This window comes from Cervus canadensis, chromosome 7 (assembly GCF_019320065.1).
Source record: "Cervus canadensis isolate Bull #8, Minnesota chromosome 7, ASM1932006v1, whole genome shotgun sequence".
NCBI classification, from domain to species: Eukaryota; Metazoa; Chordata; class Mammalia; order Artiodactyla; family Cervidae; genus Cervus; species Cervus canadensis.
In genome coordinates this window covers 8,841,177-8,866,320 of record NC_057392.1, presented here as the reverse complement: position 1 = coordinate 8,866,320, position 25,144 = coordinate 8,841,177, and the positions used below count along the sequence as shown (strand labels likewise).

General features: G+C 45.1%; 1 protein-coding gene across 10 annotated transcripts in view; it reads right to left on the bottom strand.

Moving 5' to 3' along the window:
• Positions 1–22,902, bottom strand: part of DZIP1L (DAZ interacting zinc finger protein 1 like) — a 59,863-nt gene extending 36,961 nt beyond the window's left edge. For 4 of the 10 annotated variants that reach the window (XR_006270503.1, XM_043474310.1, XM_043474311.1 and 1 more), the window contains exons 1-3: positions 22,333–22,538; positions 18,891–18,967; positions 532–1,113 (exon numbers count right to left, since the gene is read on the bottom strand). Coding sequence is in view for 9 of the 10 variants with exons in the window: in XM_043474310.1 (XP_043330245.1) it covers positions 532–1,113; positions 18,891–18,967; positions 22,333–22,519 (846 nt within the window). In the remaining variant the exon portion in view is untranslated. The other 6 variants (XM_043474314.1, XM_043474313.1, XM_043474315.1 and 3 more) reach the window with 6 other exon arrangements.
• Between the last annotated feature and the right edge of the window lie 2,242 nt (positions 22,903–25,144).

Sequence of the window (25,144 nt, the reverse complement as noted above, 5' to 3'; positions counted from 1 at the left end):
TACACATTTATCACATCACACCTCTACACACACACAAAGCCTTCACACATACACACTTGGGCCTCTACACACATACACACCCTTCATACATCCGCACATGTGACAAAAGTATATCTTTACATGCACATTTTACATAAGCACATGTTACATGCCACACACTCTACATACACACATGCACACACCATTCACAGACAAAACCCTCCAAGCAATCATATACACACCTTAGGTATGTTTACCCACCATCTGTAAAACTCACACAACCCTGCATATGTTCACACATGCACACATGAGACATAACACATAAGACACCTATACTCTGAACTCATACACACCTGCCACACAACTACACACGCACTGTAGACCTAACCAGACACCAGGGGGCTCTCTGGTGATGAAGGGCATCTCTAAAGTCTGCTCCCAGCCCCAGTGAGAATGGCCACAGCTGCCTCGGGGCCAGGCGGCAGTGCCGCAGAGGTGGCCGCTGGCCGGGCGCACGGCCCTCCCAGGGTCCCCGCCCGCAGCGGCGCTCACGGTGTGGTAGCTGTGGGCGCCCGTCTGCAGGAGCAGCTGCTGCAGAGCGCTGATCATCTTGCGCCGCCGCCGGCTCTCCTCCCGCACGCCCTTGAGCTCGCCGGCCTGGCGGCCCAGCTCCTGCTGGCCGCGCTCCTGCTGGCCCAGGCTGGCCTGCAGCCGCGCCTCCAGCTGGGCCACGCTGGCGCTCAGGCAGTCCTGGCAGTGCAGCAGGTACTCGATGCTGAGCTGCGCCAGCCGCAGCACCTTGAGCAGCGCTGGGTCCACGGGCTGCCCGCAGCGGCCGCACACCTCCCGGTCCAGGTTGCAGAAAGTGACGCCGGCGATGTTCTCCTGCAGGGCGGCCACGTCCAGCTCCCGTGCCACGCGGTCCACATCCAGGGCACTGATGCGCCTCCAGTCCACACTCTCACGGCGAGGCTGGAACTTAAAGGTGGGGATAGTGTAGGCCCCAAAGAGGGGGCCGCTGAGGCCCTGGGCAGTGCTGGTGGGGGACTGCATGGGCGGGGGAAGCCCCGGGCTGGCCACCGGGGAAGGGTGCCACCAAGGCCACGGCAACAGGCACAGGAGCTGAGAGAGGGCCTGGAAAATGAGAAGAGAGCCGAGGTCAGGCCTGCTGCATGTGGCCGCACGTACCACACGGGACCGCAGGAGCCTTAGGATGCACGGTGTGCGTGACATGGCCAAGGCAAGGCTGTGGGCTGTATAACACACAAGCGCGGCTTCAGATCCTCAGCCTTGAGCAAGATCCTTTGTATTTTAAGCCTCCGTGTGTACTGGGAATCACGGTGCCTCCTCTGCAGGCCTGTGGCTAGGAATGAGGCAGGAGAAACACCCAGCCCAGGGCCTGACACACAGTAGGTCCTCAGTGTACTCCCCACCATGCCCAAGTGCACTGCAAGAGTGCCTGCCAGAGGGCTGGGTCAGGAGAGAGCTGTCAAATGCATCAGGAAGTCTTTCTGTAACCCTATACTGATCTCAGGATTAAGTCCAGTAACTCTGCCTTGGGAGGCAGAGCCACTTAACAGTGGACATTAAATGGTTCTCCTTCAGTAACTGCAAAATTTAATGGACAGGATGGGCTACAGTTCCCAGTTTCCCCCGCTGTAAGCTGGACCCATATGACCATGTTTTCTCTAGTGGGATGTGAGTGAAATGATGTCCAGCTCTGCCACAGGGTGGCGCTCAAGACAGCAGTTGGGTCTCTGCACAGAGATGTTGTTCTGTCCACGATGGTCTCTTTTCCAATCCTTATGGTTTAGAAAACAGCTCCAGTTTGTTTTTAAAAGACTCAGATTCTTTTTTTTTTTTTAAGACTCAGATTCTACTCACCACTTTCTTGTTAGACAAAGAAATTGTTCTCTTTGTAATTTGACAATAGCAACTGGAATTTAAAATGAACATTCCACTACTAAGAATTATAATTTATTCCACAGATAAACTCATACAGGTGTGCAAAGGTGCTTGTGCAAAAACTGTCATTGCAGTATTATTTGTAATTGTAAAGTACAAGAAAATTACAAGAAAGTACAAAGTAAGGTATCTCTATACAATGAAATACTATGCAGCTATTGATAAGAAGAAGGCAGCTTTTTATGTACTGATAGAGAATAATATATAATATATTAATAATATATTATTGATATAATTATAATACAATAATTATAATAATATATTGATAACATATAATTATATACACATATATATGCATTTCTGTCTAAATAATATATTAACATGAAATTTAATAATAATTTGCAAAAATAAAGGAGATATGTGTATCTCACATATGTATGTGTATCTCACATATGTATACACACACACACACACACACACACACACACACACACACATATATTGGAGCTTCCCAGATAGTTTAGTGGTAAAGAATCCACCCACAATGCAGGAGACATGGGTTTGATCCCTGGTAGGGAAGATCTCCTGGAGAAAGAAATGGCAACCCACTCCAGTATTCTTCCCTGGAAAATTCCATGGACAAAGGAGCCCAGTAGACTACAGTTCATGGGGTTGCAAAGAGTAAGACATGACTGAACACACACACACACACACACAGGTTCCAAAGCTTGTGGATTTTGAACCACCCTACATCAATTTTGCTTTGATCAGATCATCGCTCCTTATCCATCAAATTCATCCATTCATTCACTCAACCTCCCCCATTTAGAGCATGCCTACCTTGGCCAGGCCTGGTGCCAGGCGCTGGGGCCACCGAGACGCATTGACCACACAGCTGTCCCCACCCCTCCCCCCCCCAGCAGCTTAGCACAGCTCCTGGCTGCCACAGTACCCAGTGCAAACCCTTAGCCTGGTCTTGAAGCTGCCACTGGACGCCACTGACCCACCTTTTCCATTTCAGCTCCCATGCTTCCCTTTCTCAGATACTCCTCCTCAACACAAACTCCAGAAAAAAAACCATCCAGCCACAAGCATACTAACCATGGCCATGAGATTAGCACATTTCTCTTAACAAGGCACATTATTTTTTTTTAAAAAAAGAAGGCAGGTGACATGACACTCACCATGCTCAGCTGCTGGCTGCAACCTTGTCATCAGAGCGTCAGAGACAATTGCCACAACAAGCCGTGCCTTGGAGCAACAGCAGGTTACCAGGCATGCTGTGGGCAAGGGTAACAGGACTCCTGCTTCCTGTCCTCCCACAGACCAGGAGCTCACCTGAGAACTTGCTGTTTAACTATTTAAGCTTTGGCCTCAGATGTCTGCCCATAGCCCCTCTCTAATAATAAGGCCAAGAATGTTCCATCTTGGCTTGCCTCCCACCTCTTTGAATGCCTCTCCCTTGAACAGTTACTATCCTCTTGCCCTTCCTTTAAGGCAGGGTGTTCAGTGCCCCGTGACAGTCTGCTGTTCACCCCCCACCCGTCACTCCTGGCACACGTTCCCTGGGGATGAGCTCACACATACCCTTAGCTTCAGCTACCATAAGCCTCAGCCACTCCCAAATCTGTTTTTCACAGACCTGTCTCTTGATATCTTTAGATTTACCTTCCAATATTGATTATACTGGCTTCCCTAATAGCTCAGTTGGTAAAGAATCCGCCTGCAATGCAAGAGACCCCGATTCGATTCCTGGGTCAGGAAGATCCACTGGAGAAGGGATAGGCTACCCACCCCAGTATTCTTGGGTTTCCCTTGTGGCTCAGCTGGTAAAGAATCCACCTGCAATGCAGGAGACCTGAGTTCGATCCCTGGGCTGGGAAGATCCCTGGAGAAGGGAAAGGCTACCCACTCCAGTATTCTGGCCTGGAGAATTCCATGGACTCTAAAGTCCATGGGGTCGCAAAGAGTGAAACATGATTGAGCAACTTAAAAAAAAAAATTGATTACACTAGAAATAGCAAATCTAACTTTCATCAGGACCAGGAAAGCAGTGTTAAACGTAGGAAACATGCCAGGCATAAGAAAAACCATAAGTTTGATGATGAAGTGAAGTGAAGTCACTCAGTTGTGTCTGACTCTTTGCGACCCCATGAACTGTAGCCTACCATGCTCCTCTGTCCATGGGATTTTCCAGGCAACAGTACTGGAGTGGGTTGCCATTTCCTTCTCCAGAGGATCTTCATGACCCAGGGATCGAACCCAGGTCTCCCACATTGTAGGCAGATGCTTTACTATCTCAGCCATGATAAGTGGCAACTAATTCCCTAACCTAGTGTCCAAGATGTAACTGGGCAGGGACTACCCTGGTGGTCCAGGGGCTAAGACTCCGTGCTCCCAATGCAGGGGGCCCAGGTTCAAACCCTGGCCAGGGAAGTAGATTCCGCATGCTGCAGCAAAGATCAAAGATCCTATGTGCTACCACTAAGACCCGGTGTAGCCAAATAAATATTTAAAAAGATACAACTGGGCTGCGGTTCTCAAGTGTGGTTGCTGGCTGGCAGCATCAGCATCAACTGGAAACTCATTAGAAATGCAGATCTTCAGACTGACTGACAGAACCACTGCTGGGAGTGTTGGCATAGGGAGCGCTAGGGACTGTGGCAAAATGGGGAGTTCATGCCCTGTTACAAGGGGCAGCCACCACTGAGCTTCAGGCTTCCAGGAAGGGATGTTCTGTGTTCCTTGTGGACTAATTCCAAATTCCTTAATAAGATATTCAAGTAGGTATGGGCAATATGGTAAAGTAGGAAGACCCCAGCTCGCCTCCTCCCACAGACACACCAAAATTACAACTATTTACAGGAATAACTATCTATAGGAATGACCTGAACACTAGCAGAAAATATTTTCCACAACTAAAGATATAAAGAAGAAACGATAAGCTAGGTAAAGAGATTGAGGGCACTGGGTGAGTGAACCACAAACAAGAGGATAATAACAACTGCAGAGGTTCTCCCCAAGGAAAAAGGGGTCTGAGCCCCACCTCAGGGCTCCCAGCCCAGGGGTCATGTACCATGAAGATGAGTTCCCAGAACACCTGACTCTGAAGGCCAGTAGGGCTTGCATACTTGCATATGGGTGAGCTGCCACAAGCCCTGAACCCCATAGCCAGATGTTCCAGGACTCGCCCCTGATCACCAGGGGGCAGGCATCTACCACGTGAGGCAGGGCCACCCACACCTACCAGCACACTCATAGCAGCCAGCCCAGCCACACAGAAAGGCCCACTCAGCCCACATAGCTGACACCCTAGAGCATATAGCTCACACCCTAGAGCATATAGCTCTGGTGACCAGGGTGGAGTTTGGTGCTAGGCTCCATGGACATGTCCTACGTAATGCCACTTCTCCAAGATCTGGAAACAAAACCTGACCTACCTAATACAAGAAATAAACAGAGAATTAGACAAAATGAGGAAGACAGAGAAATGAGTTTCAAATGAAGAAACAAGATCAAACCCCAAAAGAATGAAGTGGAGATGCGCAATCTACCCAATGAAGAATTCAAGGTCATGATCATAAAGATGCTCCACAAACTCAGGAGAATACATGAATACATTGAGAAATTTAACAAAGAGTTATAAAATATAAAGGAAAGCCAAACAGATCTGGAGAATACAACAACTGAAATAAAATATATTCTAGAACAGGGGTCCCCAACTCCCCAGATTGTGGACCAGTACTGATCCACAGTTCATTAGGAACTGAACTGCACAGCAGGAGGTGAGCGGCAGGCCATCTAATGAAACTTCATCTACCGTTCCCCATCACTCACATTACTGCCTGAACCATTCCCCCTACACAGTCAATGGAAAACTTTCTTCCATGAAACCAGTTCCTGGTGCCGTAAAGGTTGGGGACTGCTACACTAGAAGGAATCACCAGTAGGTTAGATAATCCAGATGAATGGATTAGTGAACTGGAAGACAGAGTAGTGGAAATCACCCAAGGTGAAAAGAAGAATGAGTTTTTAAAAGTGAGGGCAGGGCTTCCCTGGTGGCTCAGTGGTAAAGAATCTGCCTGCTAATACAAGGGATGTGGGTTCAATCCCTGGTCTGGGAAGATCCCACATGCCAAGGAACAACTAAGCCCAGGTGCCACAAATATTGAGCCTGTGCTCTAGAGACCAGCAAACACAACTACTGAAGTCTGCCCGCCCTAAGAGCCAGTGCTCAGCAACAAGTGAAGCCACTGCAATGAGAAGCCCATGCACCACGACCCGAGAGTAGTGCCTGCTCACCGAAACTAGAGAAAAGGCCATGCAGCAACAAAGACCCAGCACAACCAAAAAATAATAAAAAATTTTAAAAATTTTTAAGTGAGGGAAGTTTAAGAGATCTCTGGGACAAGATCAAATATACTAACATTCACATTATAAAGATCCCAGAAGAAGAGAGAGAAAGGGGAAGAGAATTTATTTGAAAAAATAAAAGTTGAAACCTTCCCTAGCCTGGGAAAGAAAGCAGACATCCAAGTCCAAGAAGCACAGAGTGTCCTAAACAAGACGACTCCAAAGAGTTCCACACCAAGACACGTTATACTTAAAAATGAAAAACATTCAAGATAACAAGAGAATCTTAAAAGCAGCAAGAGGTAAGCAACTAGTTAGGTACAGGGAACTCACATAAAACCATGAGCTGACTTTTCAATAAATGTTTTCAGGCCAGAAGGGAGTGGCATGACATGAAAAGATGCTCAGAATCACTCATCATCAGGGAAATGCAAACCAAAACTACAGTGAGATATCACCTCACACCCGTCAGAATGGCTACCATCAAAAAGACAAGAAATAACAAGTGTTAAGAAGTAGAGAAAAGTGAGCCCTCATGCACTGTTGGTGGGATTGTAAACTAGTACAACGCTATGGAAAACAGTATGGAGGAGGGTCCTCAAAAAATTAAAAACAGAACTACCATACAACCCCGAAATTCCACTTCTGGGTATTTTTCTAAGGAAAACAAAAGCACTAACTCAAAAAGATACCTGCACTCCTGTGTTCACTAGAGCATTATTTACAACAGTCAAGATATGGAAGCAACCTAAGTGTCCATCATCAGATGAATGGATAAAAGAGATAAATATACGTGTGAGTGTTTGTGTGTGTGTGTGTGTGTATGTATGTATGTATGTATTACTCAGCCATAAAAAAGAATGAAATCTTGCCATTTACAACAATACTGATGGGCATAGAGGGTATTATGCTAAGTGAAATAAGTCAGACACAGAAAGACAAATACCGTATGATCTCACTTTTGAATCTAAAAAACAAAACAAGTGAACAAACATAACAAAACAGAAACAGACTTACAGATACAGAGAAAAAACTGGGGATTGCCAGGGGGAGTGGGGAGAAGGAATGAGTACAGCAGGTGAGGGAGATTAAGAGGTACAAACTTTCAGTTACAAAATAAATAAGCACTAAGATGTCATGTAGAGCATTGAGAATACAGTCAATAAAATTATAACAACTTTGTATGGTGACAGATGGTAACTAGACTTACAGTGGTAATCATTCTATAAAGTATAAAAATATTGAATCACTATATTGTACCCCTAAAACCAATATAATACTGTAAGTCAAATATACTTCAATAAAAATTAAGATATTCAAACACTTCTACAAACTGTTCCCCAACTACCTTTCTAACTTCATTTCCCACCTACCATTTACTTGCTGTCCAAACTTTCATATCTCTGGGTTATTTATCGATAAGCACTGTTTTCAAGTGCTTTATAAAGAGTAACTTGAGACTTCCAGTTCAAGATGGTGGAGGAGAAGGATATGTGCTCATCTCCTCCTCCAAGAGCACCAAAATTGCAACTAGTTGTTGAACAATTATCAACAGCAGTAAAGCAGAGCAGGACCATATGGTCCTTGCCTCACCCTGCACCACGTCCTCTGCCTGCCTCTTGCCTGTGGAAAACTTTAGTCAAAAAATAAGTTTAATCAGAGAAGTGAGAAATGCTGAAACAAAGGAAAACAGTCTAAGGAAACTAAATAATAATAATGTAGTCATTATGCATAGTCAAGGACCTTCAGTTCTTTCTCGAGGGCTATAGATAATATTCTGAGCCATATCCTGTGAACTGTCTTATAGATATACCAAAATACCAGGAAGTTAACTACATGATGACCAGACTACCCAGGACATGAGCTGCCACAGTTCAGAGAACTGACGCAAAGAAATGGGAACAAGCGCACCCAGGAACCGAAGATTAACTATACCTAAAACAAGATGATGCTAGTCAGAAAACTGATGACCATTTTGAAGATGACTGTTAGAAATGACTGTACTGCTTCTGCATGTTTCCCAGACACACACTTTGTCCATAAAAGCTGTCACCCTCTGCTTGTGTCAGCAGGGAGGTGGGGCGGGGGGCGGGGGTGGGGGGGGGAGACAGTAGTTAGCCTTTGTACAGATGTCTGCCACCCACCCACCCCAGTTGCCAACATCTGGAATAAACCAAACTTTCCTTTCCACCAACCTGGCCCATTTACTCACTTTTGAATGGCAAGCAGCCAGGTTCCCAACTCATACCTTTCGGTAACAGGAGGACACTGGAACCCACCAAAATAAGATACACCATGTCCAAAGACAAAGAAGAAGCCACAGGAATGAGATAGAAATTGCTAGGCAGTCAGTGAAGGACTCTGAGACCATGGTTCTGTTTTCAATAAACATCTCACTCCATTAGCCTGAAGCTATACCTGTTGTCCCAACTTCCTGGAATGTGTCCTTGGTCTGATAAATTATCAGCAGTGGGATCCAGGGAAGGGCAGTAATTAACTTCCATTTGCCTGAGGAAAAAACAACCGTGATCATTAATCTTAAGGCCATTCAGTTCAGTTCAGTCTCTCAGTCCTTTCCAACTCTTAGCGATCTTATGAACTGCAGCACACCAGGCCTCCCCGTCCATCACCAATTCCCAGAGTTTACTCAAACTCACGTCCATTGAGTTGGTGATGCCATCCAACCATCTCATCCTCTGCCGTCCCCTTCTTCTCCCACCTTCAATCTTTCCCAGCATCAGGGTCTTTTCAAATGAGTCAGTTCTTTGCATCAGGTGGCCAAAGTATTGGAACTTCAGCTTCAGCATCAGTCCTTCCAATGAATATTCAGGACTCATTTCCTCTACGATTGAATGGTTAGATCTCCTTGGAGTCCAAGGGACTCTCAAGAGTTTTCTCCAACACCACAGTTCAAAAGCATCAATTCTTCAGCACTCAGCTTTCTTCATAGTCCAACTCTCACATCCATACACGACCACTGGAAAAACCATAGCCTTGAGTAGACGGACCTTTGTTGGCAAATGTGCTCTCTAGGTTGGTCATACCTTTTCTTCCAAGGAGCAAGAGTCTTTTAATTTCATGGCTGCAGTCACCATCTGCAGTAATTTTGGAGCCCAAGAAAACAGTCTGTCATTGTTTCCACTGTTTCCCCATCTATTTGCCATGAAGTGATGGGACAGGATCTTCATGTTTTGAATGTTGAGTTTTGTTTTTTTTTTAATTTATTTATTTTAGTTGGAGGCTAATTACTTTACAATATTGTAGTGGTTTTTGCCATACATTGATATGAACGATCCATGGATTTACATGTGTTCCCCCCCTCCCACCTCCCTCCCCATCCCTTCCCTCTGGGTCATCCCAGTGCACCAGCCCTGAGCACTTGTCTTATGCATCGAACCTGGACTGGCGATCTGTTTCACACTTGATAATATACATGTTTCAATGCTATTCTCTCAGATTATCCCACCCTTGTCTTTTCCCACAGAGTCCAAAAGACTGTTCTATACATCTGTGTCTCTTTTTCTGCCTTGCATATAGGGTTATCGTTACCATCTTCCTAAATTTCATATATATGCATTAGTATACTGTATTGGTGTTTTTCTTTCTGGCTTACTTCACTCTGTATAATGGGCTCCAGTTTCATCCACTTCATTAGAACTGATTCAAATGTATTCTTTTTAATTGCTGAGTAGTATTCCATTGTGTATATGTACCACAGCTTCCTTATCCATTCCTCTGCTGATATGCATGTAGGTTGCTTCCATGTCATGGCAATTATAAACAGGGCTGCGATGAACACTGGGGTACACTTGTCTCTTTCAATTCTGGTTTCCTTGGTGTGTATGTCCAGAAGTGGGATTGCTGGGTCATATGGCAGTTCTAGTTCCAGTTTTATAAGGAATCTCCACACTGTTCTCCATAGTGGCTGTACTAGTTTGCATTCCCACCAACAGTGTAAGAAGGTTCCCTTTTCTCCACACCCTCTCCAGCATTTATTGCTTGTAGACTTTTGGATAGCAACCATTCTGACTGGTGTGAAATGGTACCTCATTGTGGTTTTGATTTGCATTTCTCTAATAATGAGTGATGTTGAGCATCTTTTCATGTGTCTGTGAGCCATCTGTATGTCTTCTTTGGAGAAATGTCTGTTTAGACCTTTGGCCCATTTTTTGATTGGGTCATTTATTTTTCTGGAATTGAACTGCAGGAGTTGCTTGTATATTTTTGAGATTAATTCTTTGTCAGTTGCTTCATTTGCTACTATTTTCTCCCATTCTGAAAGCTGTCTTTTCACCTTGCTTATAGTTTCCTTTGTTGTGCAAAAGCTTTTAAGTTTAATTAGGTCCCATTTGTTTCTTTTTGTTTTTATTTCCAATATTCTGGGAGGTGGGTCATCGAGGATCTTGCTGTGATTTATGTCGGAGAGTGTTTTGCCTATGCTCTCCTCTAGGAGTTTTATAGTTTCTGGTCTTACATTTAGATCTTTAATCCATTTTGAGTTTATTTTTGTGTATGGTGTTAGAAAGTGTTCTAGTTTCATTTTTCACTCTCCTCTTTCACTTTTATCAAGAGGCTCTTTAGTTCTTTGCTTTCTGCCGTAAGAGTGGTATCATCTGCACATCTGAGGTTATTGATATTTCTCCCAGCAATCTTGATTCCAGCTTGTGCTTCACCCAGCCCACCATTTCTCATGATGTACTCTGCATATAAGTTAAATAAGCAGGGTGACAATATACAGCCTTGACCTACATCTTTGCCTATTTGGAACCAGTCTGTTGTTCCATGTCCAGTTCTAACTGTTGCTTCCTGACCTGCATACAGATTTCTCAAGAGGCAGGTCAGGTAGTCTGGTATTCCCATTTCTTTAAGAATTTTCCACAGTTTGTTGTGATCCACACAGTCAAAGGCAATAAAGCAGAAGTATATGTTTTTCTGGAACTCTCTTGCCTTTTCGATGATGTGGGCAATACATCTAGTCTATTTTAAAATGGCCAGGGGCATGAAAAAGGGTGGTGATCAAGAAAAGTCATAAAGATGTTAAATTAAACATTGTGACCTTTAAAATGATTGGTTAAAAATGATGTATTTTAAGGACAGGAGCCAACAAAAAATGTACAAATACTGGTAAGGATATAAAACTGCTGTAATACCCACTCTTTGGGAGACTCTTTACCCCCTCTCAGTGCCTATGCTGAGAGCTTTGTACTTTCCTTCTCTTTAATAAATCCTATTCACTTGCTACTGTGTTTGCATGTTTGTGAAGTTCATGCTCCACAAACGAGAGCTCGGATTCCCATTTCAGTGAGATGGTAGGTGGGTCACAATCACAACAACATCAGCTCTCACACCTGCTGGATGGGTGACCTACAGGCTGGACAAGAATAATACCAAAGAAGTTCTCACACTATTATGAAGGTTCTGAAGCCCACAGCAGGTTTCCCATCCTGGGGATCTGACAAAGGACTGGGAATCCCAAGGGAATCTGGCCTTGAGGGCCAGAGAGATTTGATTATAGACCTTCCAGAGGACTGAGGGAAACAGACTCTAGTCTTGGAAGGCATAAACAAAATTTTGCGTGCACCAAAACCCAGAGGAGAGGAGCAGTGATCCCACAGGAGACAGAACCAAAACTACCCGCTAGTGATGGAGGGCCTCCTGCAGAGGCATGGGTCGGCAGGGGCTCACCACAAGGATGGGGCACTGGAAGGTCCCCCTTGGCCTAAGTCCTCTTGGTCAGTCAATTCAGTCACTCAGTCATGTCCGACTCTTTGTGATCTCACCAGGCTTCCCTGTCCATCAACAGCTCCTGGAGCTTACTCAAAATAACGTCCATCAAGTCGGTGATGCCATCCAACTACCACAACCTCTGTTGTCCCCTTCTCCTTCCACCTTCAATCTTTCTCAGCATAAGGGTCTTTTCAAAGGAGTCAGTTCTTTGCATCAGGTGGCCAAAGTATTGAAACTTCAGCTTCAACATCAGTCCTTCCAATGAATATTCAGGACTCATTTCCTTTATGACAGACTGGTTGGATCTCCTTGGACTCTAAGGGACTCTCAAGGGTCTTCTCCAACACCACAGTTCAAAAGCATCAATTCTTCTGCACTCAGCTTTCTTTATAGTCCAGCTCTCACATCCATATATGACTACTGGAAAAACCATAGCTTTGACTAGACAGACCTTTGTTAGCAAAGTAATGTCTCTGTTTTTTAATATGCTGTCTAGGTTGGTCATAACTTTTCTTCCAAGGAGCAAGCATCTTTTAATTTCATGGCTGCAGTCACCATCTGCAGTTATTTTGGAGCCCAGAAAATTAAAGTCTGACACTGTTTCCACTGTTTCCCCATGTATTTGCCATGAAGTGATGGGACCAGATGCCATGATCTTAGTTTTTTGAATGTTGAGTTTTAAGCCAGATTTGTCACTCTCCTCTTTCACTTTCATCAAGAGGCTCTTTAGTTCTTCTTCACTTTCTGCCATAAGAGTGGTGTCATCTGCATATCTCAGGCCATTGATATTTCTCCCAGCAACCTTGATTCCAGCTTGTGCTACACCCAGCCCACCATTTCACATGATGTACTCTGCATATAAGCTAAATAAGCAGGGTAACAATATACAGCCTTGACGTACTCCTTTCCCTATTTGGAACCAGTGTTCTATGTTCAGTTCTAACTGTTGCTTTTCAACCTGAATACCGAATTCTCAGGAGGTAGGTCAGGTGGTCTTGTATTCCCATCTCTCTAAGAATTTTCCACAGTTTGTGGTTATCCACACAGTCAAAGGCTTTGGCATAGTCAATAAAGAAGTAAGTGTTTTTCTGGAACTCTCATGCTTTTTCGATGATCCAACGGATGTTGGCAATTTGAGCTCTGGCTCCTCTGGCTTTTCTAAATTCAGCTTGAACTTCTGGAAGTTCACAGTTTATGTACTGTTGAAGAATTTTGAGCATTACTTTGCTATGATGTGAGATGACTGCAATTAGACAGTAGTCTGAACATTCTTTGGCATTGCCTTTCTTTGGGACTGGAATGAAAATTGATCTTTTCCAGTCCTGTGGCCACCTCCAAATTCTTGGAAAATTTGTGAGTTTTCCAAATTTGCTGGCATATTGAGTGCAGCACTTTCACAGCATCATCTTTTAGGATTTGAAATAGCTCAATTGGAATTCCATCACCTCCACTAGTGATGCCTCATAAGGCCCACTTGACTTTGCATTCCAGGATGTCTGGCTCAAGGTGAGTGATCATACCATTGTGGTTATCTTAGTCATGAAGATCTTTTTTGTATAGTTCTTGCCACAGTGTATTCTTGCCACCTCTTCTTAGTACCTTCTGCTTCTATTAGGTCCATACCATTTCTGTCCTTTACTGTGCCCATCTTTGCATGAAATATTCCCTTGGTATCTCTAAATTTCTTGAATAGGTCTCTAATCTTTCCCATTCTATTGTTTTCCACTATTTCTTTGCATTGATCACTGAGGAAGGCTTTCTTATCTCTCCTTGCTATTCTTCAGAACTCTGCATTCAAATGGGTATATCTTTCCTTTTCTCCTTTACCTTTCACTTCTCTTTTTTTCTCAGCTATTTGTAAGGCCTCCTCAGACAACCATTTTACCCTTATGCATTTCTTTTGCTTGGGGATGGCCTTGATCACTGCCTCCTGTACAATGTCACAAAACTCTGTCCATAGTTCTTCAGGCACTCTATCAGATCTAATCCCTTAAATCTATTTGCCACTTCCACTGTATAATCATAAGGGATTCAATGTAGATCATACTTGAATGGTCTAGTGGTTTTCCCTAATTTCCCCTTGGAGGTCACCATTAACCTTACCATAGAGCCCTTAGACCCTAGGGCTGGGTCATCTCAGGCCAAACAACTACCAGGAAGGGAAACAACCCCACCCATCAGCAGATAATTAGATTAAAGATTTACTGAGCAAGGTCCTGCCTATCAGAGCAAGACCCAGCTTTTCCCACCACCAGTCCCTCCCATCAAGAAGCTTAAACAAGCCTCCTTAGCCTCATCCATCAGAGGGCAGACAGAAGAAGCAAGAAGAAGCAGCTAAAACAAAAACCATATTATAGAAAGTTAATCATGATGAAAAAGCAGAAGATGTCCCAGATGAAGGGATAAGATAAAATTCCAGAAAAACAGTTAAATGAAATGGAGACAGGCAACCTTCCAGAAAAAAAATAATGATAGTGAAGATAAACCAGGATCTCAGGGAAAGAATGGCGGCAAAGATTAAGATGATGCAAGAAATGTTTACCAAAGACCTAGAAGAACTAAAGAACAAACAAACAGAGATGAATAATACACTAGAAGGAATCAATAGAAGAATAACTGAGGCAGAAGAAAGGATAAATCGACTGGAGGACAGAATAGTGGAAATCACTGCCACAGAAGAGAATATAGAAAAAAGAATGAAAAGAAATGAAGACAGCCTAAGAAACCTCCACAACATTAAATCCACCAACAATTGCGTCATAGGAGTCCGAAAAGGAGAAGAGAAGAGAAAGGACCTGAGAAAAATATTTGAAGAGGTAATAACTGAAAACTTCCAGAAAATGGGAAAGGAAACAGTTAACCAAGTCCAGGAAGCAGAGTCAAAGGAAGCATAAACCCAAGGAGGAACACACCCAGACACATAGTAATCAAACTGACAAAAATTAAAGGCAGAGATAAAATACTAAAAGAAACAAGGGAAAAACAACAAATAACATACAAGGGAACTCCCAATCAGGATATCAGCTGATTTCTCAACAGAAACTCTACAAGCCAGAAGGGAATGGCACAATATATTTAAAGTGATGAAACGGAAGAACCCACAACCAAGAATACCCTATCTGACAAGACTCTCCTTCACATCTGAAGGAGAAATCAAAAGCTTTCCAGACAAGCAAAAGTCAAGAAAATTCAACGCCATCAAACTGGCTTTCAATAAATGCTAAAGGAATTTCTCTAGGCAGGAAACACAAGAGAAGGGAAAGACCTACAGAAAATAAACCCAAAACAATTTAGAAAATGGTAGTAGGATCATAATATATCAATAATTACCTTAAATGTAAATGGATTACCGGGGGTCCCCGAGAAGAGAGGGGTCTGGGGCTCTCAAGGAGGAATTAGGGGTCTGGAATTCTTAAGGAGGAAGAAAGAACAAATTTTTTTTTTTCCTCTACATTCCTTAGTCTTAGTCACATAAAACGTTTCTTTTTTTTTTTTTTTCTTTAAGCCTGGAACTGATGATTACACAACAAACAACTCAGTTTAAATTCCTACTAAGGATTATATGGGCTTCCCTTGTGGCTCAGCTTGTAAAGAATCTGTCTGCAATGTGGGAGACCTGGGTTCAATCCCTGGGGTGGGAAGATCCCCTGGAGAAGGGAAAGGGTACCCACTCCAGTATTCTGCCTGGAGAAGTCCATGGACTGTATAGTGCATGGGGTCACAAAGAGTCAGACACGACTGAGCCACTTCACTTCAATATTTGGGCTTCCCTGGTGGCTCAGAGGTTAAAGCATCTGCCCGCAATGCCGGAGACCTGGGTTTGATCCCTGGGTCGGGAAGATCCCCTGAAGCAGGAACTGGCAACCCACTCCAGTATTCTCGCCTGGAGAATCCCATGGACGGAGGAGCCTGGTGGGCTACAGTCCATGGGGTCACAAAGAGGTGGACATGACTATATGTAGGATTATATAACAACAATATATTCTGCTTGAGCCAGCTTCTCCTTCCTGAAAACCTTCTGGCTAATCCTGTTATCTTAAAATGTAAATTAAGGGAGTGGGTCTAGTAAGATCTTTACAACCTTAAGACATTCTTTTGATTTATTGTAATAATTAATTAAAAAGTATATAACTCCCTTGCTAACACTAGTGAAGGGGGCATTCTCCAACCCCTTTCTGATGCCTATGTCAGAAACTTTCTCTGTCCCTTTTCTTACTTTAATAAAACTCTGCTACACACACACACATAAAATGTAAATGGATTAAACACAGCAGCCAAAAGACACAGAATGACTGGGTGGATAAAAACATGTACAAGTATGCACTTCCAATTACCACAGCACTCTGCTTGACCCCCCCCCCAAATAATTGTATGTAATTATTTTATATTGTTAAGTTAATCGTGTTCCCCTATGGCTTGCAATTGTCTTTTAATTTTTGTCCGGCTATTGATTGTGAAAACTGACAAACATCTCTAACTCTTATGATTATGCAATTATTACTCACTTAATACCATTGTATCATTATTGATCAACAGAATAATTATAGAACTCTATATCACCAAAACTAGGATCTAATAGAAAAGCCTGTAATCATCTATTAAAATCCAGATGCATATCAGAAATACCTTGAAATTTTTTGAAAAATGCTAATGCTCAGGTATTGTTTATTTTCTCCAGAGCTCCAGATATGTTTCTAATGAGCAGTCATGTTTAAAAACAACTGCACTGTGTGATGATCTTTTACTTTTATCTAGTTTATTTCACTTTTTCTATTTCAAATTCAGTGCTCCCATGTCAATAAGTTTATGCTCTCCAATTTCTCCATATCTTTTTTTTTTTTTGATGTTCTTTCTCAAGCCTTTATCAAGAGTTGCAGAAAAACTTTTGTATGTTGCTGCTGCTGCTAAGTCACTTCAGTCATGTCCAACTCTTCACGACCCCAGCCTACCAGGTTCCTCTGCCCATGGGATTTTCCAGGCAAGAGTACTGGAGTGGGTTGCCATTGTCTTCTCTGAACTTCCGTATACATATACATATAAATATGTGATTGAACAAGGAGCACATGATTGAGGCCCTCTGCAAGGCTGAGTTCAAGTTTAACGCAGATGAATTTGAAAACATGGCTCATCCCAGAGGTCAAATATATCCCTAATCATAGCCCTCTGGACAAACAGCAGACCCCACACTCATGAGTGCCTTGGCACTATCCCCTCCTTACTCATGTCCACCAATAAATCCTACTTTCCTGTCAAAAAAAGAAAAAAAGAATTAGGACAAAGAGTAAGAATGGAATTGTACTTAGTTGCTCTTTGCAACCACATGGACTTTAGCCCACCAAGCTCCTCTTTCAATGAGTTTTCTCCAGGCAAGAATACTGGAGTGGGTTGCCATGCCCTTGTCGAGGGGACCTTCCCAACCCAGGGACTGAACCCAGGTCTCCAGCATTGCAAACGGAATCTTTACTGACTGAGGCACCAGGGAAGCCCAAGAATTGAGTTAGGGTAAGTTAATTTGGATTCCTTGGAGAGAAACACCATTCGGACAGTAAAATGCTCGATTTGTTGACCATCTGTGTCCTAAGCTTAATCCCCCAGGCTGCTAATGAAAGCTTAGCATGCAGGAGCCCTTATGGGTGGGCGCAGGCTCATCAGTGAGACGCCCCAGGGTGCACATTGACTTTCAGGAGGTAACAGCTGTGTTCTAGTTGGCCTCCTAAGCAGTCCTTAAACCCTCATGTTTACACTCTGAGCACACTCTGTAAATACCCAAGGTGGCAGCCCCAATCCCAGTTATAGAAAATACTGAATTAGGGAGTCTGTGTTCATGAGCTTTTGCACTGTGTGGCATGCTCAGTCGTATCCGACTCTTCTCAACCCCATGGACTATAGTCCGGCAGGCTGTCCACGGAATCTTCCAGGCAAGAATACTGGAGAGGGTTGCCATTTCTTACTCAAGGGATCTTCCCAACCCAGGGATTGAACCCACCTATCCCGCATTGGCAGGCGGATTCTTTATCACTGCACCACCTAGGAAGCCCCTCATGAGTTTTTACTGAACCACAAAAGTATCATCCCTGTTTGTCACTGGAACCCTAAGAGTCCAGTTCTCAGAAGTCCCAGGGCTCTGATATAAAAAGGTGAGCAGAATTCCCTGGTGGTCAAGTGGTTAAGAATGTGCCTGCTAATGCCAGGGACACAGGTTTGATGTCTGGTCCAGGAAGATTCCACATGCCGGAGGGCAACTAAGCCCATGCACCACATCTACTGAGCCTGAGCTCTAGACCTCAAGAGGTGCAACCCCTGAAGCCCGTGTACTCTCCTCAGCAAAAGAAGCCACCACAATGAGAAGCCCGCGCATAGCAACGAAGACCTAGTGCAGCAAAAATTTATTTATATATTTTAAAAGGTGAACAGAACTTTGGAAATCTGAAGTTGATTAAGATGACAGCAGCTATTACTTATTAACTATCCATGTGCCAGGCACTGTGCCAGCATTTTATAGTTCAATTTCTAACCATCATACAGCCTTGTATGTGGCTATGATTTGCCTCATCTGATAGGTGTAGAAACTAAGGGTCAGAGAGGCTAAGGGACCTGCCCCAAGTCCTTCAGTTACCAAGTTAGGAAGCCAAGATTGAAATCAAGTTCTGAGTCCAAAGCTTCTGAATTTTGCCAAACTACCTCCCAATGGTGATGATGATAATACAAAATATCCTTTCCCATTTTGTAAATTATAATACCTGAGATTTCTTGATCAAACTGCAAGGACTGAAAGAGTTTACAGCACATCATAACAAATCAGTGCTGGAGACCCTAAAGTTTCCCTGTCTCCTTGCAGAATTTAGCCAAACACAACTCAGCTCCTCAGCTTGCATCCTGGTGCAGATGGGCAGAAGACAAAGCCAAGTGAGAATGCTTCTGGTTACCTGGAGACCACACACCCCAGAGGCAGGAACGCCGTGTTTTCTCCAAACTGAATTATCAGCAGACTGCTTTCCCACACCTGGGAACAGAAATGCAAAGCAAAAATGACTCCCCATCATTAGGAAATCAGGAACTATTAACCATCTCTATATATTTCAATGGGGTCCTAGGAACTTCCCAATACTAGACCACTGTCATGAATTAGTGGGAAGAAGAATGATATTTATGCTAGCATTCCAAATCATTCATCATTGAAGAGACAGTTTCTACCTGGAGTAACCTCACAGCTGAGACACAAGCCCGTCTACCACCTAGCTTTGCACACTCCCAAAGATGGGGTGCTCACTACCTCACAAGGGAGCCACCTCTCAGTGAAACAACTCCTGGAAACTTTAAAATACTTCTGAAACCTGCCACCTATCAACTGTCAAAGATGGTTTCCACAAAAATGAACAGGTGATTTTTTTCAAAATAAAATGATTTGTTTTTTTAATATAAATTAACAACTAGTGTACACCACCACCACTGCCACCTTGCTGTCTGTTCTGCTTCTTCAAGGATGCTGCCAGCACTTCCCTGGTGGTCCAGTGATTAAGAGGCAAAAGTGAAAGTCACCCAGTCATGTGCGACTCTGTGACCCCATGGGACTGTGGCCCTCCAGGCTCCTCTGTCCATGAAATTCTCCAAGCAGGAATACTGGAGTGGGTAGCCTTCTCCAGGGGATCTTCCCAACCCAGGGAGCTAACCCAGATCTCCAGCATTGCAGGTGGATTCTTTACTGTCTGAGCCACCAGGAAAGCCCAAGAAAACTGGAGTGGGTAGCCTATTTCTTCTCCAGGGGATCTTCCCGACCCAGGGATCAAACCGGGGTCTCCTGCATTGTAGATTCTTTACCAGCTGAGCTACCAGGGAAAGTCCAGTGATTAAAAATCTGCTTGCCAGTGCAGAAGACTTGGGTTTGATCCCTGGACCAGCAATTTAGTTGCCTCATGGCAACTAAGCCCACACACTGCAATGCGCCCTAGAGCCAGGGCTCTGCAACTAGAAAAAGGCCATGAGCAGCATTGAAGACCCAGTGCAGACAAAAATAAAACTAAATAAGAAACAACCTCTCGACAATTTTTTTTTTTTAAAGAATGCTGTCAAGCCAAGAGGAGAATTTGGAGGAGCCAAGCTTCCAAGGCAACTGCCAGGCAATCATTTACAAGCCTGCCCTGACTACCAGCTAACTTGGCGGTGCAGGCCCCGGGGGAACTCAGGTGTGTCATTAGCACTAATTGTTCTGGCTGCCAAGGAAACCCTGGAAGAGTTTGCAAACAGGCTGTGCATACACGGTAGGCAAGGGAGCACTAGAGTCCCCAATGGAGACAAGAGTGACCCAGGAGCACTTTGGGAGCACTGCCATTACAGACCGTGTTCTGCCTTGCTCTCTGTTTCTGCTTTTTTTCTAAAAAAAAAGGAGACTTCCCTCCCCTTTTCAGTCTTTCTTGCCCATAATGGAGCAAGAGAGAGATCCACTCCACCAGGCACACAGCTCTCCCTTTATAGAACGTCTCCAATTTTTAAGAGACGATTCCTTGTTTTGGTTAAAGCCTATTTTAAGTTTGCCACAAAAGAATTTTCTTTAAAATAAAAATGGGATGGGACTTCCATGGAGATCCAGTGGTTAAGACACTGCACTTCCACTGCAGTAAGCATGTGTTCAATCCCTCATCAGGGAACTAAGATCCCGCATGCTGTGCAGCTCGGTCAAAAAATAGAAATAAATAAATAAAGTAAAATATAAAATAAAAATGGGAGATAAGGATTCGATTGACATCTCTTCAAAGTATTTTAGATATGACTATATACTATATACTGATAAGGGCTTCCCTGGTGGCTCAGAGGTTAAAGTGTCTGCCTGTAATGCGGGAGACCTGGGTTCGATCCCTGGGTCAGGAAGATCCCCTGGAGAAGGAAATGGCAACCCACTCCAGTATTCTTGCCTGGAGAATCTCATGGATGGAGAAGCCTGGTGGGCAACAGTCCACGGGGTCACAAAGAGTCGGACACGACTGAGCAACTTCACTTCACTTCACTTCATATACTGATAAGATTTATCTTTCCAGGTGCAAAACCGTCAAAAACCAACACAACTTTTCACATCTAAAAGAACAGCAGTTTAGAACATACTGGGCTTCCCTGGTGGCTCAGATGGTAAAGAATCTGCCTGCAATGCAGGAGACCCAGATTCAATCCCTCAGTCAGGAAGATCCCCTGAAGAAGGGCATGGCAACCCACTCCAGTATTCTTGCCTGGAGAATTCCATGAACAGAGGAACTGGCAGGCTTACAGTCCATGTGGTCAAAAAGAGTTGGACACGACTGAGCAACTTTTTTCTTCTTTCTTAGAACATACTGGTATTTTTCTTCTCCATGGAGAAATCATTGCTTCTCAGTAGAGTTTTTCCAACTTCAGATCCTGGGACACCAGATCCCCTTCAAATCCTCCCTAGAGGTAGGAGGTCCAGTGACAGATGGCATTGAAAGTGGTTAGCCTGCTGATCAGGACTGGCCCTCCCTGCATGGGGCCCACAAGGAGGTTCAGAACAGCCCATCAAGTTATTTCCATCCCTCTTTCGGTCAGTTTCAGTTGAGCAACCAACAAGTTGGACCAAACTTCAGTTCCCTGGTAGAACCCAGTTATGCTGCACAAGTGAATTCAGGTTTCTGTTTCTACCTAAAGCATATAGCTTCATGTGACCATCTTAACAAGTTGGATGGTATCCAAAAAGATTTCCACGTGAGGGAAACGTCTCCAGAGCATTGGTGCTGACAGAGACGGACAGAATACCTCTTATCAGCCACTTGACTGCAGAACCGGCCTTCTCTAGGTGGGGTTGTCCTCACTGGCCAGTCCTCAGCTCCAGGAGGAGGTGTGAGAAGCTGAGACAAAGGAGAGAAAGACCACCCACCCAGTCTGCCTCTGTGGGAGGCCAGTCAGAGCACCTCCCACTCATCAGGCCTCTCTTCAAAGCCCTGTTAGAAACCACGTTCCAAGAGATCGTGCAGGGGCAGGGCCTTAAGGAACAGACCTGGATAACCCCTGCCCAGGTACCCCGGACCCCTCCTCTGACGGGCCTCCTGGACATTTGTCCGGTACTAAGCGAGTTCCCCTGGGCTTTTACCTGCAGCCACCCCAAACAAAAAACATGGTTGCTGCCTCCTGCTTCACTCCAGCCTTGGGAAGCAAGGCGGAGCAACCAGAGATGCTAATCCGTTTGTTTTTGCATCACCTCATTACTGGAAGATCCCCCTTTACCTACAGAACGCAAAGCAGCAACCCCACCCCCACCCCCATCCCCAATCATTTTACTTTTTCCAAAAAGTGAAAATCTGAGGCCGTCCTCCCAGGCAAGTCCAGTCCTGCGGGTTCAGTCATTCCTTCTCCCCCGCCCCCAAGTATCTCGGTCCGGAGTGGGCCAGGCACCGGGGATGCGGAGGCCGCCGGACGCAAGGGGCGGCGCGTCCCGAGGCGGAGCTCCCCGCCGGACCCCGCTGGGCGTCGGAGGCGCTGCTATTGAGGCTACTGCGACCGAGGCTCGCGTCACTCGGACTGCACGCCGCTCCCGCTCTGGCCAAATTCCTGGCATAGTTTTCCCACGCGGCCCGGCTCACCTGGGGGTCCCCGGAACCCAGGCAGTGGGCAGAGGTCGCGAGAGAGCGGCTCCGCTCCTCCGCCCCGGCCCCGCCTCCCGACTTGCTCCACCGCCCTGGACCGAGGCTGTTCCCGGAATCCTCGCCGCCGCGCCGGCCTGGGATGCTTCCTCCGCTCCCCGGCTCCCCCACCCCCACCCCGCGCGGCAGCTCGGGCTCTGGACGGCTCGGGGCAGGGCCGCCCGGCCACCTGCTGCCAACCTGCGAGCCCCGGGGCACAGACACCCTCCGGGCGCCGGCAGCTGGAGGCCGGGGTCTCCGCTGCCTCCTGCTCCCGCGAGAGCCGCCCCACCAGACCCCAAGGAGGGGCGGAGCCTCTCCCCAGTCCCTCCGGGACAAGCTATTTTTAGGTCCGTTACGGAAGCGGGAAGGAGGGAATGCCACGTTTAATCCTTCAGGAAAATCCAGGATCCTAGTGAGTGGCTCCCAGGCCTTGCTGAGAGGCGGGGACGCCCTCCCGTCTACACACACACACACACACACACACACACAGCCCCCTACATCCCACCCGGTACAGTCGCCTGACCTGCTGAATGCTGGGAGCCACCATTACCAAACTAAAGGGACCTTGTTTTCTGATGGAGAAGGAAATGGCAAGCCACTCCAGTATTCTTTGCTGGAGAATCCCATGGACGGAGGAGCCTGGGACGGGGGCTGCAGTCCATTGAGTCGCAAAGAGTCGGACACGACTGAAGCGACTTAGCACGCACGCATGCACTTGGTTTCTGATCAGAACCCATGCTAGTCCTTTGAGTAAATCCCAGGTCTGTTCAGATGGCCACCACTTTCCCCTCAACCCCCAACCATTTGGTCAGTCCTGAAGATCCAGTTGGGAAATCCAGGACCATAAAAAGCTCTTTTTGGGTAACAGTCTTTGAACCCTTCCTATAGCCATTTGTTGTGTTACTGAGACTCGGATTTCTGGGAGTTTTTTGGGTTTTTTCCTTTAAGCCTTCTTCTCACCCCAGCTACCAAGCTGTGTGATGGGATATTCAAAACAAAATTGCATGGGAAAAAGTGTTGGCAATAATGTGGAGAAATTGGAACCCCTGTACATTGCTGTGAGAGTGTAAAATGGTATAGCCATTGTGGAAAAGAAAATGGTGACTCCTCAAAAAATTAAACACGGAATTACCATATGATTCAGCAATTCTCCTCTGTGGATATACACTAAAGAATTAAAAGAAGAGACTCAAAAAGATATTTGTACACCATGTTCATAAAAACATTATTCACAATAGCCAAAAGGTGGAAATAACTGGAGTCTCCATTAATGAATGGAAAACAAAATGTTATATATACATACATATATGCACACACACATATATATGTTCTTAAAAAGGAATGAAATTCTGATACATGCTATCACATGAGTGAATCATGAAAACTTTATGCTAAATGAAATGTCAGGCACAAAAGGACATGGATGATATGATTCCACTTGTATAATGTACCTAGAATAGTCAAATTCTTAGAAACAGAAAGTAGTATGGTGATTGCCAGGGCTAGGGGGAGGAGGGAGTGGAAATTATTGTCTAATGGATACAGAGCTTCAGTCTGGGATGATGGTAAAATTAGAGAGGTGGATGGTGGAGCTTGGTTGCACAGTATGAATGTACTTCATGCCATTGAATGGTATACATGAAAATGACTAAAATTGTAAATGTGTAAGTGCACATTTATGGTATGTGCATTTTACCACAATCTTTTAAATGTATTAAAAGAAAAAAACCACAAAACAGTGGACAGGGACCAGGCCCGAGTAGGAGTATCTGTGAGGCACCAGCTCTCATGGGGAGTCTTGTTCCCATGCTTTCCTGGCCAGCGCACGTTTTCCCTCCAGGACTTCCTGCAGGAGGGCAAAGAATAATGCGGACTGTGGAGTCAAAGACGCATTTACATTCCTCCTTCCCAGGCTATATAACCCTGGGAAGTCACTTACCCTCTCTGTAAAATGGGGAAAATAAACTCTACCTGCACGCTAAGCTGCTTCAGCCATGTCCAACTCTTTCCGATCATATAGACTGTAGCCCGCCAGGTTCTTCTGTCCATGGATTCTCCAGGCAAGAATGCTGGAGTGGGTAGCCATTTCCTCCTCCAGAGGATCTTTCCCACCCAGGGATCAAACTTGCATCTCTTATGTTTCCTGAATTGGCAGGCAGGTTCTTTACCATTAGCACCACCTGGGAAGCCCAAACTTTACCTAGCAGGTCATTATGAGAACCAACTTAGTTAAAACATCTCAGCCAAGGGCCTGGCAGTCGCTAGCATGTCTTCCTAAGTTCCGTCAAGTGTGAGGGATGGGAGGCTTCTCAACTCAATTTTCTGAAGTATACAAGAAGTAGCTCTGTGCACGCGCACGTGTGTGTGTGTATGCACGCATGTGTGTGTGATCTGCACCAACCTCAATTTCCCCCCGTAGAAATGGGTGCTATCTGTTGCAGGGCTGTTGTGGGAAAATGAACTTGACATGCACCCAGATCCACCTTCTCAGTAATGCCAAAAGCTAAAGACTCCATCTTCAACTGACCAAGACCTTCCATGCATGGAACCCACACACT